Genomic DNA, 16,437 nt, shown 5'->3' with positions numbered 1-16,437 from the left:
AAGTATTGCAATATTTACATAACTTCTGGTTTCTACAATTTTTTTCCGAATTTAGCATGTTTATATATTTAGTTTGGTGCTGTGCGTAGTCCATACACCACTAGCGTACTCAAGCTTACTTCATTGTATCTACTTAATGAGAGGCTAAAGCAGAGCTCACATTTCCAGAACCATGGCGCATATCATCCCACAATACTATCCTGATGATATTGCTATTTGCCAGGAGGGTAGTGCGCACTTGCACTGCGCATGACAGAGCTAGGCTGATCCGCGGAATGTGGAATGACTAACCTGGATCCCGCAGCGCGCGAAGCTTCCCAGGTAGGGGCCGAATCCTTGAGAAGTAATGGCAAAGTGACTTTAGCGTTAGCTTAAGGTCAGCTAATAATTCACTCTCAAAGAATGCGAAAGGTGTTCTCCTAATCTAATGCGAATTCCTGATCTCGGGTAAAGATTCCAAGAATTTAACAGATATATCCAAGCAAATAGCAATACACCGTTTAGCGCTATGGAATGCAAGAACAGTGAACACTGAACACCCAGTTGCTAGTAGGTTATAATTGTTGCGCGAAGACGTGCTGAATTTAAGGAGAACCTATAAAAACTGTTCACAAGCTCATAAATATGAAAGTAGACTTCTGAATGTAAGTTGGGAGAATTGGTGGTGTTGGTAGAGCTGGTAGTGTTGGTAGTCGTCGGTGTCTAGTCAACAGTCAACACAAGCGAGTCTATCACTGTGAAACAGAGGACTGACGCTTGACGGCCGCTGAATAAATAATGCATGAACTGGCTCTGTTTTGTGATTGCGACAATAGGCCGGGCGACTTTAAGTGGGTTAAATGATTACAAATGGGACTTATAATGGGGTTTTACTTAAAATCGACCCAATGCCACTTTTTCCCAAGCTGTCGCTGCTCGCTACGCCCCCCAAGTCGGCCTTCGCTCTGCCTCTGCTTGTCTCGCATTACTTCGATACCTGTACCTCAATTAGCTGATGTCAAACTATAGGTTAGCAAATTATGACACAAAATTATGAAACAAGACTCCACATTTTTCTGACTGGTCTGGAATATCATTACACGTGTCATCTGTATCGCGTTATCAACAGAAACAACTAACACGCCGAGCCAATTATTTATTACGTAGCATTTTTATTGTGTGATTTCACACGGTACAAGTTATACGAGACATCTATGTTGGTATTAAATAGATACAAATGTGAACCAAATGCTGTCCATGAATTCTAGAAGAATTAAAATAATGTATTTTTATTTTCAGAATGATTATACAGAATCTTGTATTTACCAATTTGTACATGGCACAAAACATTTCAAGGTGTGCTTTATGAAATACTTCGATTCACTGAAATAAACATGAAGATATCGGATATGAGAAACATTTTCAGATTAAGGCCAGAACATGCTTCAATGGAAACAATGTTATTTTGGCTAAGCCTATCTGATTCCACAATGTGGAGAAATTACAGATCATAAACACACTTTACAAAGATAATTAAATATGCATGACTGATTATCAGAACTTATTAGCTTCGACTAAATTCATTTACGTCTCAAGAAATGTACAATTTCATAAAACATGGAAATATTTCAAAGCATAAATTACAATACCACGTCTTTGAAACCATATAATAATATAATAGTTCAAACATCGATGAGGATAAAAGAGGAATAAAATAATGAGCCAGAACCCAAATCCGATCAAAAAATATTTTTAAAACGGATACGATTTAAAGAATATGATATTAGAATTACAAATTATTTGGGTAAAACATTGTCAACGTGATAAAAAATACTCTATTAAATCATCAAAAAGTATTCAGTCGACAATAAAGTCAAGATTTAAGAAGTATCATTAGTCATTGTTATCATTAGTAATGATTTCAAAAATGATTTTTAATGAAATTAGATTTCAACTAGAAGTTTAATTTTTTAGTGAAATTTAGATATTATTAATATGAAAAGTTTCAAAATTTCTTGATGTTTAATACATGACGCTACCTAGTAAATTAAATTAATAATTCGCGGACAGGACAAGGAGCGATTATTACTAATTAATCGAACTATTTGCTTACTCTTGCAGTAGTTACTTATTTTATTTGAGCATTTCAATTTCAATTGATGGTTCATTGGATTCAATCAAATTAAAAAAGGTTATTGTGATTTCTCTCTTATCCAATTTGTATCAATTATTTTGTACCTACATGTAGACAATTTTCATCGACAAAATTTACGTCCATCCAGCAACAAAACATCAACTTTTAATTATATCAAAACGTTATTTTTTTAAAAAATAAAATGGGGTCTAGTTGTGACCCTTGTGATACGCCACATCATTTGAATAAATGTTTGTTTTCTTTCGTTTGATATAACCATGCTAATCTTTTGTCACAAACGATTAACGAAAACTCGATTAGTGAAGATATTTCGATTTACAGGTGCAATCGAAAGATACAAACTGTCCTCCTGAGAAACCTCGCCATACTATTCATTAAGTCAACTTTGTAAGTCACGGATACATTCGCGTATTCGTCCTGCAAACTACAATTAATTAAAATGTAATTAGTCTTTTCAGTAATGCAAACTCGTGAAACTAACTTGAGTACGAGTATTGTTAATGCGGAAGAGTTTCCCACATGTAAGAAGTGGGTAGGTACCTGAATGCAGTGGACACTGGACACAGTGCAGCGGTCACCAGGCAGTAGCACTGACAGTTGCAATGTGCAATGTGCGTGCCTGACTTCTGTGGAATACAGGCTATATTTATTGTAGTTGTATAATTGCCTTGGCTCCCACCGAACAATTTATTGTCAATTATTTCAATCAGTAAAAATGGTGAAGGAACTTTCTGATTCTGCTCAGTGCGCAGGGCGAACTCGCCGACGAATTCAGCGGCGCGCTTACTAAATAATATTTTCAACTTCTGTATAATCTTATTAAATGCTTCTTTATTTGTACCCTATAAACTCCAAAACTACTGAAACTATTTCACTGATAATTTAAAGGTTTGTTCTTATTAGTGCCAGGAGTGTTTAGAGAACTGTTCATTGTTCTGGAATTGTTTCAGTTTTGTGAAACAACTTGCCAATGATGATATAATAACAGAACTTGAATAGAATCTTCACAGAGCTTGAAAATCTACTGCGGAATTTGATGAATTGTTCAAATTCTGTGAAACACTCGTCCTTTATCTCCAGAGCTTCCTTTCCAAAGCAATTTTGAAAGAATATCCAAAATCCTTAAGAATCGTACTTATTTCAGTAAATCTTATGGCGATGTGTGGAAGAGGGATGAGTGATAGATAATCCGGCGCGTGATTGGACGAGCAATTGAATAAGCCACTTGTCCGTTTGTGATAGTCTTTTGAGAGCTTCTCTATTTGAATAAAGTTAATCATTTACCATAGCAGGAACTCGAGTGTTTGTTTGAGTGTCAAATACGAGTACCATGTAACGCAAATGATCACACGCGTATTTATCAAATATATTGAATGACAATTATATTGAATACTGCAATATAATTGTCTCCATTTGACCAATATACGTTCCGTTGGGTTGAGTACTTAACGTGACCAATGTTATTAATGTCTGATAATAACGCCAGCATCCCTACAAGGAGCCCTCTCGTGGTATTCAATAGTCAATGGGGTTAACTAATCGCTTATCTTTCTAGAGCACCTGCATCACTCAAAAGAGTTTTATAGATAGAAGGTCAGATTTATGATTTAATTGATTTAATACATATTTAGTTATATATGTTTTATGCATTGCTCTACTCATGCCAAGTCCTACATTTTACAGTTTTATAATAGAAAAGAATTTATGGGTTTTATATTTATTTGTTGCATCTCACTATACATAAATCACGTTTTTTCTCATAAAAATTAACCTCACTAGGATAAACCTGTATCGAGGTTAACAATTTACATTTGAGTGAATCAAACGTAGAGTAATCACAAACATAAAGTAATACTACATACAAAAAAAAGATATTTCAAAAAGAATGAAAAAAATATGTAGTTGATGAGTTACCAGATGGGTAATTTGACAGTATATTGTAACAATATTTGAACCATAACTACTTATTAATCATTATTCCCAAGAAGAAACTAGTCGAAAATAAAGACAGCTAGGGTGACATTCAGTTTTTAGCAAATGAGACTTACATAATATCTTATTATTTAAGAAACGACAAGGATGAAAAAATATTAATACAATCGTCTGTCAATACAAACATCATAATTGACTTTTTAAATTTAACGAAGTGATATAAATAGTTTCTTTGACCAAATGAAGTTTTAGTATGTACCGCCACAAAGTTCAATTATTGTAGAGCCAATTCTAGTTGCACGCGTTTTATTGTGTTCTTTCAACAAATTTAATATTGATAAAAAATCGACAAAGTATTTGAGTGATATATTGCTGTTTTACACACATATTATATCTTTGTGTAGGTTGTATAGTTTGTATAAGCCAAGAACAATGGGAGTTATTAATTTTTTTCTAAAATTTCTTTGTTTTAACAATCTTCGTTCACAATTTTTTTCACTTGTTTATTTTTTCAACATAACCAGTTTCACATTACTGGTACAAATTTTAAATAAATCTATTTTTTCCTTATTATTCTTTTTGATACTAGGAGAAATATTCATTTTTATTTATTCATTTGATAATAGCTTTGATTTTTGAAACAAGCAACATATTTTCAAAAATAGAAGTTTTATGTTGCCTTAAAGCTAATTAAAAATAAAATGAGAAAGTAAGAGGAACATAGGAAAAGAATAGGAGATACTCCCGATACATTTTATTCTTATTGATGACGGAATGGACTGGGAATTGGGGATTTTTTTTCTTAGATTAGTTCTGCCTGCGGGCAAATGAAAAAAAAACTAGATTGTAGGCTTGATATTGACTATATGAAGATTTTATAAAATTGTTGTTAAGGTTGTCATAATTTTTTTTTCACAAAGCTCATTTCCACCAAGATTTCATCTTCAAAAGATGAAATCTAAAATCTTTTTCAAAAAAAAACATATAAATTTGTTCACTGTATCACTTTATTTTAATTACACTGAACCGGTTTCAGAAATACCCTTCCATCGTCAGGAGAATATTAAACTAACATACAAGATTTACAATACTGATATATTTCCTAATGTTGGATTCGGAGGTAAGCAAAGGGGAAGGGGTAATTAAAGGTTTCCTGGAAAGAACATAGCGGATTGTTGGAATTATGCCTAGAATAGGACTAAAAGATATAATTTTTGATTATTTAATAAGCCATAGTTATTATTCATTTATTTTCTGATTTCCAATGCTTCTTCTAAGATGTCTAATTTTTCGCCTTTAGGGAAAAGAATTTTCAAATGAAATTCACCTCCGTGGCATTTACAATTGATTGCCTCATTTTTTTTCTTCATATTTTGGCGTGGGGAGAGTTATTTAAATGCTGTAGTTTTATTTAAAAAATTATCTTTATAAATTTGTAATTTTGAAAAGTAAAAATATGATGCTTTTACTTTTTCAATTTAAATTCTTTTAACAAAAGTTCTAATTAGATTGTTACATGGAGAAAAATGAGTATTGCCAATTTAATAAGATTCTCTTCAAATTATAGAATCATAAATGGCAAATTTTGAAAACATTATCACGATGTCAGAACACGTATTCGAACACCAATTACCAATAATTTTTTAATAAATTATCATCTGTTTTTATTATTAATTTTTGTGTAACGTAAAATGGTTGTGTGTTTTTTTGATAAGTTCCACCCCATCACACAATGCCATATTGTATTATATATTCGAGTAGCGGCATATTCGAGTATTGTTAGTACGCTACTGATGCCTTCTTGTCGCATGATGACTCGCTTTGAACAGAAGCTCTGTTTGCACAAGTTATGGAGTACCAGTTTTTATGACATGGTGTGACTGCTGGAGACAAGAATGGCGAACTGGAGGAAATATATTATTTTCTCTTCCACATCAGCCATAATCGTTCGGCATATAAACCGCTTTTGGTAACAATTGAAGGTTAAGTAACTGAACCGGCTGCGGCAGCCCGATGTGACATGTACGGATGTGCACTGGTTATCAGTTGCCGGCTACCGACTCGAAGCTAAAGGCATGCCGCTGATTCCGTTGTAACCTCTCAGCCTTTCTCATACCATATTATGCATGTCACAGAAGCTGAAGAGTTTCATATTATTACAGCGTTCCATTGCTAGGAGCTAGTGAAGCTATGGCATCAAGACACCGCATTCCAAATTTCCCTTTAACACATAAAGTTTTAAGCTTTTAAAAACTGAGTATTATAGTTGAACATAATATCTATACATTTTCCGAGTTAAAAAAGTAATTATATTAAAGGATAATTTTAATTAAAAAGAGTCGGCGTTATGAGGTCACGCTAGAGTAGCGATGAAACGCTTTTTTGTCGCCAAATATTAAAATATATATCATGGCCAAAGGGTTGTGGCGCTAAATGACGAGTATATTTTTAAAATAGTCCATTGTCCGTTGCTTATCGATCAGGAAAGGGGGTTAGACAGAGACTCGAAATCGTTACGTTTGTTACAATTCGTGCTTCGTCGTGTAGATCTTGAGGTGTTCTAATAAAGAAAAACAGTGACGAATAAAAGACGTTTTTACGCAAAAAGTAACAATAGAGGAAGAGATGCTACCCACATTAATTTCTTATGTTTTAACGAGATTTCGTTTTTGTTTGTTTCAGGCCAGAGACGGGTTTCATCTCCCCCCATCTGGTGGTGGAGCGCCACGGACGCACACAGCAATACCGCGGGATCCCAGGGAACACAGAGTCCTGCCACTACCGAGGACAGGTGGCTGGTCAGCCCGGCTCCCACGTGGCCCTCTCCGCTTGCCGTGGGCTGGTGAGTACCCTTCCTTTCACACCCTCACAGCATCTCGCCATCAAACTGACACACCTCCTCGCCGGTCTAATCGCTGCCGCATGGCTCCCGTCCAAGACGAATGGACGACATCTGATTGTGTCGCGAGATTCCAGACGAAAAGCAACAAAGCTTGAGCACTATTAATAGGCAGTCTGCCGCAGTATTGCTCGGTCGCAGTCTCGTGTCTGTCTTCATTAAATTGCTGAGACATTTTTGCATTCCGTGAACTCTAACATTTATCTTATCGAGATATTATTTCACCAAACTATAATTAATATGTATTTCCACTTCTCAAAATTAACATCGCGCATTCGCGCCAAGTCCGTCAGGTTAATAAAAGTGCGCCCGTATATCAATACCCATACAGAAAGATATTATTCAATTCAATTCAATTTAATATTTCAATAGCCGTTTTTAAAACACAAATGTAAATCAGAATTGCATAATAAATATGAAATAAGTAGGCATTAACTATAGTTTTTTTAAATATCTATGTAGTTTTAATGCCGCTCAACATATGTCGTGAGATTGTTAGGATATAATGTTTTACGTAGTTTTAAGGTGTCTCCATAGGTGTCAGTAGTAGTACCACATGCCGGACGTTTGGGTATAATACTCGAATGGTTTCGAAGATAGCCGATGTTAGCCGATCTATAAGCGAGCTTCTTCAGTAAGCGATTCTTTCGCTTCAGAATATCTTAGAGCATCTTGTAGAGTGTAGAACACAGTCTGTAAAGTCCAGTTAGATACTCATTGAAAACACGACACGATAGTAAACGTACTCGAAATCTCAGACAAACCGTAAGTATTATTAAAAATTCCTGATCATCAAGTGTATTGCTTGTTAGAGGGAATTAACAGTACATATCAATCAAACTATTAGCAACACAACTTGTCTTTTAAAGGCAGCTTCATTGATGCTAAATATGTAGATATCTGAATTGACTGTGTTCAACAGCAAAATTGCCCGCCCATTGACATTACCTTAGATAGTCCTGCAGGCTGGGAAATATAAAACAGTCTACTCTGTCGATGACAAAGGTAACCATCGGTAACATAGAAATCAATACTCTCCAAAGAGAAAGATGAGTTTTCAAACCACCTACGAATCAGCCTGAATAAATGTGTAGCAATACGCACATTGCACATCATTTCTGACCCGTAAATTGTTAATTGTTCATTTCAAGCGTACCCAAAAGAAATTCGGTAGGATTGAGCCACAGGTTGAATATCAAATTTGATATTTATATTTGATTTAACCATTTATTGGATAACCAGCAAATTGCTTTAGGTCACCCTTCAACATTCACCCTTTCTTTTAACTCAATAATAAATAAAAAAAATTAAAAACCCGAAGTGGTGGTAGCAAAATAGGTTAATAAGGTGAGGTGAGTTCAGGATGTGCCAGATCGGGAGAGGCTGATTTGGGGAGACCCTTTGACCTCTTCAACCGGTTTCTTGACCAATTGCCTTGCGCCGCAGTGACAGGGATATATTAGTTTGTCCATAACCCCTGGACACACTGATCCTACCCACCCCTCATACCATTTTTCTTCCCAGAACTTCCTCTCATTCATTTTCTTTCAAAAATACACTTCCGCACAGCATCCTCAAAGATGACATAGGCCCTTAGGGAAATTATTTCCTTAGGGCCACATGTGTGGGGTTAATATAGAAAAAAATTATACCGTCCCGACTGCGTTCAATAAAACCACTCATTTTAGTGTTGGTTGGAAAGTATTGACCAAGCAATATTCAGAATTACGGTAGACTGCTTGACTTGAAGAACTTGATGAACGTGGGAATTCCTGAAAAAAGCTGACCGTTAGTATACAGTGTGCAACGTGTAGTGGTTGTATGGGTCAGTAGTCTGGTAACTAACCACTGCGCGAGGCGTGGAATGGCTGCTGAGGAATTCGCCCTATAATCGTGGAATGCGGTTTCATTAGTCATACAGTGGAGTCCGAGCTCCGCCCAGAGACAGGAACTAATTGCAGACTCTCGCGCCGCTGTCCTTGGCCCTAAGCTAACCTTTCCTGGCGCTTCTCTCATCTCCACACTCTTCTGTCCTCCTGGTATGCCCTGAGATAAGTTAGTCTCTCTGAAACTGAACGCGCTCACAAATACGATAAAAGTCACATTTCTCCCAACTCTGTTTCTGTTACGTTCAAAATGAAGTTGTCGTTAGTCACTTCGGAAGCTGTGCATACTGTACAAAGTCTACAGATACTATAGTAAGTATAAGTGAATCCAACTGTTGATTTTGGCAACCGCTCTGTTCTGGAGTTAGATACCTGAAAAAAAACTCTTGACTCAGTGGAAAAACTGTAGCCCTATCACAACATAACGGACAGATTGCAATGATAGACTTATATAGACCGGTGGGAATGTTTTAGTATGTTTGTTATGCTGATATTTTAATGAAGGGTACTATTATTAATCTCTACTATACCGATGTCTAGTGTTACGCCAAAAGCGTTTTCAAGATATGTACACGTTTGACAACTCCAGTGAAAAATAAAGTGGCTTAAAAAAAAATTATATTCATAATTATTTTAATTGCCTTTTTCAATATTGTAACTGATGAGTCAAGAATTATACCATAAAATTATTTTAACGGTTATTTTTGAAAATAACAGAGGGCACCACTTACGTTTACAACAATCCTAAACTGTACAGACATTATGATAATAATACTATCAGATAGTTCAACTGGTTCTAGACATAAAAATAATAAAATTTAAATATATTTTTAAAAGAATTTATTGTTGTTTTGTACGTTATGTGATCATTTTAATAAATCCATTACCGAGAAATAGATCATTATAAAAAATGAATGCGCCTTTACTGTTTCTAGAATTTAGGTCAGCGATTAATAGACTACGAAGCAAAATAGAGCACCAGAATAATTACCTCTGTCAGAAAACTACTACAGAAATCACGACGTTTGACTTATTTTTATGTTCATATTTTTTAAAATCTAAACATTAATTAATTTTATCTTATGTGCGTCATCTACTCAATAAGCTATCTAGAAAACTAATGTAAATGAGGGATTCCCAAGGTCGCCGCTTCTCGCAGGGGTAGGCAGAGACGATGTACCGCCAACAACTCGGTCTTGGTACACACTCCTTAATAATAATAACATTTCAATGATTTGTATAGCGCTGTTTTTGTGCAAAATCACCACAAGGGCGCTGTACAAATATATAATATATATCTACAATGATCTATGTTATTACTAACTATATATGGAGATAATAATATACAGTACAATACCTTGCCTCGTTTACATTCATACATTCTCTTTGTTTTCCGACTCTTGACATAGCCCGACTCAAGCATCTGGTTCACTTGTTCGTGCCATGTTTTCCTCGGACGTCCCCAATTTCTTCTTCATCTTTCTTCGTTCATGCCCAATCCATCTAAGAATCCCTTTCTTAATCTTTCCATTATTCTCACATCTTGCATTATTTGCGTATCTCCACATTTCTCACATGATCATGCATGGTTTTACCTCAGGCATCTCATTTCTACAGCGTTCAGTTTACTTTGGTCCTTCCTCTGCCAGTTCCATACCTCACTGGCATTCATCAGGGTTGGTACCAACACTCCATTGTGGACTCCTAGCTTCGCTTCTTCGGACATTTTTTTGTAATTTTTTCAATATCTCTCATATTCCCATCTCTAGTAAACATACTTCCCAAATACACAAACTCATCCACCTGCTTCAAGTATTCCTCATTCACAACTATATTGCACACTGTTTTCGTACTCTCTCTTTCAAACACCATCACTTTAGACTTACTTCCATTCATCATTAACTCATTCTTCATACATCCTTTGTTCATCATTAAATATTGTATAATATTTATTGTGCTTTATTTTACAAAGATACATACAAAATGCACAACACAACCGATCATTTTTTAAGGTAAATCTGAACAAATAATGCACTTTCTACTATTTTACTTACTATGTGATGCAGTTGCAAGGCGTTTGCAATGTTATTATTAGATTAATATGTTAGTTTTCCTAGAAAAGCGGGCACCGAACCAAATAATTTAAGATCACTGATCAAAATCTTTATTTTAAAACGCACGGAATTGCAACAATTTCCTCTTCCGCTAACGCCTCCAAGTTTTGCCGCCGATGAAAACAGAATACGTTTTTTGACTTTCAATATTTGAGGCAATTAAGCGCCAGCAGTTCTCTCTACTAGCAATTTCGGTGTTCTAATCATATATTATGTCATTTGCTGGGAGTTTAAACAGGGTGTTTCCAAAACAAAAAAAAATTAACACTTGTAACTTGTTAATCTAAATTATTGTATCATTGTATTTAATATATTTTATTACATCAACTCCACGCAGGAGGCCATGCAAAAAATATTTTTTCTTGTGGGGTATATCATATTTGAAGATGCTGTGTGGAGGATTTTTTTGATAAGAGACACTTGAATATACTCGTGTTTAGGAGGGACGAAAGATAGATGCCAGTAAATCGTTTCACAGCCGAGCTGTTAAACTCAAGAACGAATCGTATAAACGACCCGTTCTCATGTGACAAATATCCACCATGCACGCATTTCGCGCGTTTCCCGACTACGCACTGGTATCGAAGGAAGCAATGAGTTGCAATACCGTTAAAACCAGGGATTTATGAAATGGACTTCCAGTTTCAAGGAATATGTTGGAGCTCCAGACTAGAGGTGGCTGGCATATTCAACAGTGGGGCGCATTTGCAATCTGTACAGTATCAGAAGTAAGTCGTGTACTGCTTTCACAAAAACCAGCAGAACTTCACAATTTATTCTTTAAATATCCTGTATTTTGATTATTTTGAAAAGCCGAAGTCCTGAGAGGAATCGCACAAATCAACGTGTTTATATCCGCAATGCTGCGAATGATAAATTCTAGAAATAATTTAATAATACCACACGAACATCAGCGCCGTTTAAGCGGTTGTGACAGATATACGACCATGTAGGTAGACTACATAGGTACTGTCTGGCTTATTTTATTGGTTTATTTTCATTTGATATCTCGGGGGAAATAAAGTCTGCGCGTCCCGGCACGGTGAGACACCATCCCGGCATTTCATCTTCTTCATCGCAGCATCGCGATCGCTGGACCCAATCGAGTATTTCAATTTAACTCAAACCGCAAAGGACTCGGGCTCGCGTGAGTCAGTATATCTCTTCTCAGACATACAGAATAATACCTACACGTTATATCACAGTAATGTTTAGCCTATCGGCAGACAGCTTATTTTTACTATCTGGCTGTTTATTTTTAAGAGGCGACATTCTCAAATGAATCCACGGTGACATAAATTGGTTGTAAAAATCGAAAAAAAACTTACTCTGCTTAATGTTCTAGCGATAGATGTAAACCTTTCGGTCTTGGGATAGTCTTATTTTAGGCTAGGATTTATTTACGTGTGTACCGCATACGCTACATTGGTACATACGTAGGTATGGCGTATTTTTAAGCTGACTCCACATATTTTAAGTATATCTAACTTTGATTTTTCGGCCAATCAAATCTGTATACTCCTTCGGGGACACTTAGTTCTATTATAATATGTAGGTAGGTCTTTGAGGTAGGTGTATCGTAGTTTTCTTAACCGACTGCACATATAAGTATTTTGTCTTTTGTGAATTCACTGGCAAAGCGATCCACTGTCGGGGGGATCAACTGTCGGGGTGTTAACTGTAGTGGGATCAACAGTCGAGGATTGACTGTCAGGGGATCAACTGACTAGGATAACAACTCTCCGGGGAATCAGCTGTCAAGAAATCAACTGACTGGGAAAATAACTCTCCGTGGAATCCACTGTCGGGGGATCAACTGGATGGGTGAAATACTCTCCGGGGGATCAACTATCTTGGAGAACAACGCTCTGGGGGATCAACTTTCAAAGGATCAAGAGTTGGGGGTCAACTTTCGGGGGATTAACTGTCGGGGATCATAAAAACTAGTCTTTCAGCATCCTCAAAGGAATGTTGTGACATTAGAAAAGTAATTTCGATCGTAAAGGGGACGAGGTTCTAAAAGAGTACCTACCTGGTTATTTTACTTCTGTACGCGATCGATATGTAATTAAATTTTATATAATAAATTAAGGAATATAATTTGAGTTGTGAAATAGTAATATTCGAAAATTAAAAATACAGAATTCTTATTTTCAGAAAATATAATTAATTTATGCCACTGTTCTTAAAATAATTTGTTCACGGAGAAAAATTAGTATTGCTGATTTATTAAAATCCTGTTAACAACGGGACATAATGTGAAAATATAATGATTTTTATGAACACGTGTTCCGACGTCGGGTTAATACATACCTTTTTTAAATAAAAGTTTAATATTCAACCTCAATTCATTAGTTTGGGACCTGCTATCCCGTTTTTATCAGGATTACGACATTTTTAATAAATTAGCATTATTTTATATCAGTAAGTTTTCTTCGTGTGGAATTGCAGTATAGTTGCCTTCCAAACAGTTGAGCTCGGTTCGATGCTCTAGGCCGTGGCAGTTTTTTTGGTTATTTGATTTTTCTCAGGCCTACTTTAGTATTATATCATACTTTTCTTATCTTCCAATGATGAGCTTCGAACTCGTGGGTCCGCAGTCAATGAGTTTAGCAACCGCTCTACCACGCAGTTTGTCATATTTGATTGGAGGTTTTCGTTACTCTAACAAGGTGTTCGCTGGTCACTTGTCAGTGGTCAGTACTCGCGTGGGTCGATGACCAGGAAGAGCTATGCTATTACACGTTACATCCACTCGCACCTTTCATCTTATTGGCGAACAACAAGTGATCAGTGATTGCCCAAAGGTAGAGTAGAGAATGCCTCTCCGTTTACCGCTCACATCAATCCCGTCAACTATATAATCATTTCCAATCCAGATTTCGAGCAAGGCCAGTGGTCCATTGTAAAAAACTGCCACAAATTTAAATTCATTCATTCAAATCGAGTAATTTGCTTATTACGTAATAATTCAAACTGGCTATTTTTTGCACCGATGCATAGATTAACTTTATTTACATTCTTACGTCTTAAACAGCTTAATCAACCAGTCAATCTGCAATATGATGGAGTCGACAAGATAACTGCCTGCCGGATTTATAGTTCTTGTTTCGACTGGTTACACTTGTATCTCCAAAGATAATTTCGGAATTTACTTTTTGAGTGGGTGTGACGAATCAGATTACATATATTTCCGCCCGACCTCGAACGACCGAAAATTAAGATGGCAGATACAGGTTGAGAATGGACCGAGGGTCTGTTGCAGTAATTATGAATAAAAAAAACCACCCTTCAGCAATTCGTCTTTACCCTTGGTCACGCTTACCCCACAATTTAAACGTACCTGCGATTTGACGTTATCGACCTAACCAATTCACGTTCAATTTTTTTTAAACACGTTTATTTAATATCATGGCTAGCCTAACCTAACCTATTCACGATCAATTCTTCTAGATTTGTATGTACACGCTGCTTTTCAATTGCGGTTAAGTGATCCATTGCTTTGGTTGATCGAAAACTGATGACATCACAATCTCTCACAATCGGAGCACGCATTGCGTTGTTTGACACCTCCCGACAAACTTGACCAAATGTCTCCGTGTCATGTCTACGCGTACCGTAAAAGTATTTTACTTTGCTTCATAATGAAAGCTTTGTAAAAAATAGAAAAGGTTTTATTTATTTATCAAACGAAAGAAGACACAAAACTTGTGGGTCATTCCCACTTTAAAAAAAAAAAACCTAATAAATCACGTATTGTACTGTATTGAAATAATTTCACAGATATTACAGCAACGAGTTGTGTACCCCATTGGTCGCAACTTGATCCTATTTTATTTATTGTTTTTTTTTTAATTACTTATTGACTGACTACTTTTCGCTAATTTCTTTTCGGAAATGATATAAGCATCTCGAAAGTGGGGTAGATATCCGATTATAAGCACTTGCATATTTGAACTTTTTATGTCGTGAATGCCTATTTTAACCATAAAATTCCTCCAAATAAGCTGTTATTATAAATGGACGATATTCGTTATAAATTGTTAAGGAATGGAATTTTTTATGAGAAAAGAGAAGATTTGGTAGTGCTTATAATCTGATGTCTATACATAAGGAACGAACTAAGAAATACATATGGTTTCAAGCTTGGGGAGTTTTCTTTAATAAAATATTTTAATCAAAATTATCCATCAATTAAATAAGTACTTTTATTGGGTCTAGTTATCTATTTTGGTTTTTATTGGATAAAACGAATTGATTGATGTTGATCTATGCAGAACCTAATAAAATGTAATTTATTTAAATTACTAAGCTTTTCACGTGGTGCAAAGTTACCCTTCAGGGTGTAAAGTAATGCGCCTTTACGTACATGTACATTATTGTATAATACATCCTTGGATGGGTACACACCCCGCTGTACCTCGTCCGTGTCTTGGGAACGCCGCATTCCTCGACACGTCCGCGTCCTGTGGGTTCCTGTCATGTGACGAGGCGCGCATACTGATCTCGGAAGAGCTCTGCTCGCTGATCACGGATCACCTGAGATCACGCTAATTCAATAGATCATATTTCAATACGGATCTTTTCAACATTTTTTTCCTCTCCAAAACATAATACGATCAAAAATGGTTACCTCCAAAAAAGATATTTTGGAGATATTTGAAAAAAAGCATATTATGAATATCATAAATATTGAATTACATGATTTAACATCTTTTTTAATATCCGTAACAAGAATCAAGCTTTTGAGAGACGGGAAGGCTGATAGAGATATTGAAGGAAGGGTAATTGCAGGTTTTTTTATTTTTTTATTTAGTAGCTATATTATACATTTTTTTTACATTTTTATAAGAATATATGTATAAAAGGTAACTCCATTATTGGAGGAGTGAACGTGGTTGGCGCTAACAAAAACTGTCCAAAGAAGCGAAGCTAACTGTTAACAATGGAGAGCTAATACCTACCCTGATGTAAGGCAGTGAGGCATGGAACTGGCAGAAGAAGGATGAAAGTAGCCTGAATGCTGTAGAAATCAGATCGCTCAAGCGTATGTGTGGTAAAATAATGTATGATCGTGTGAGAAATGTGATAATCCGCAAATAATACAAGGCGATTTAAGCGTAATGAGTAAGATTAAGAAGGGGACGCTTAGATTGTTTGGGCATGTAGAGCAAATAAACAAAGAAAGGAGAATAAGACGATGTATAGAATGTGAATTAGTTCGTTAGCTAGTTAGTTACAGAAATTTTATTTTAAACCTAAAATTTGACCATGTAGACAAAAATTTCTGTGCCAAATTTAAGGTGCCATCGTGATGTGCTAAAAAGTGGCGTCCATAAAATAAACGTGACAGGTTTTTGTAATTGTTTTCGATTTTATTCGACTGAATTTGAAAGAAACGTGTTAAAGATATTTCAATGGAGATAAAAAAATGTCAACGTTCGTTGAGAAACTGATTGTTGGATGGGACCA

General features: G+C 35.8%; 1 protein-coding gene across 1 annotated transcript in view; it reads left to right on the top strand.

Annotated features, from left to right (window-relative positions):
- The window catches only part of AdamTS-B (ADAM metallopeptidase with thrombospondin type 1 motif B), a 213,503-nt gene that overhangs the window by 38,479 nt on the left and 158,587 nt on the right, over positions 1–16,437 (top strand). The window contains exon 4 of the mRNA XM_089643485.1: positions 6,749–6,908. Coding sequence (XP_089499611.1) covers positions 6,749–6,908 — 160 coding nt within the window. The remainder of the gene's footprint in view (positions 1–6,748; positions 6,909–16,437) is intronic.

Source organism: Hesperophylax consimilis, chromosome 2 (genome assembly GCF_061612785.1).
Source record: "Hesperophylax consimilis isolate HC1 chromosome 2, BYU_Hcon_1.0, whole genome shotgun sequence".
In the NCBI taxonomy this organism is placed as follows: Eukaryota; Metazoa; Arthropoda; class Insecta; order Trichoptera; family Limnephilidae; genus Hesperophylax; species Hesperophylax consimilis.
The sequence above is the reverse complement of the archived record's forward strand: the minus strand, read 5'-3'. Positions and strand labels throughout refer to the sequence as shown.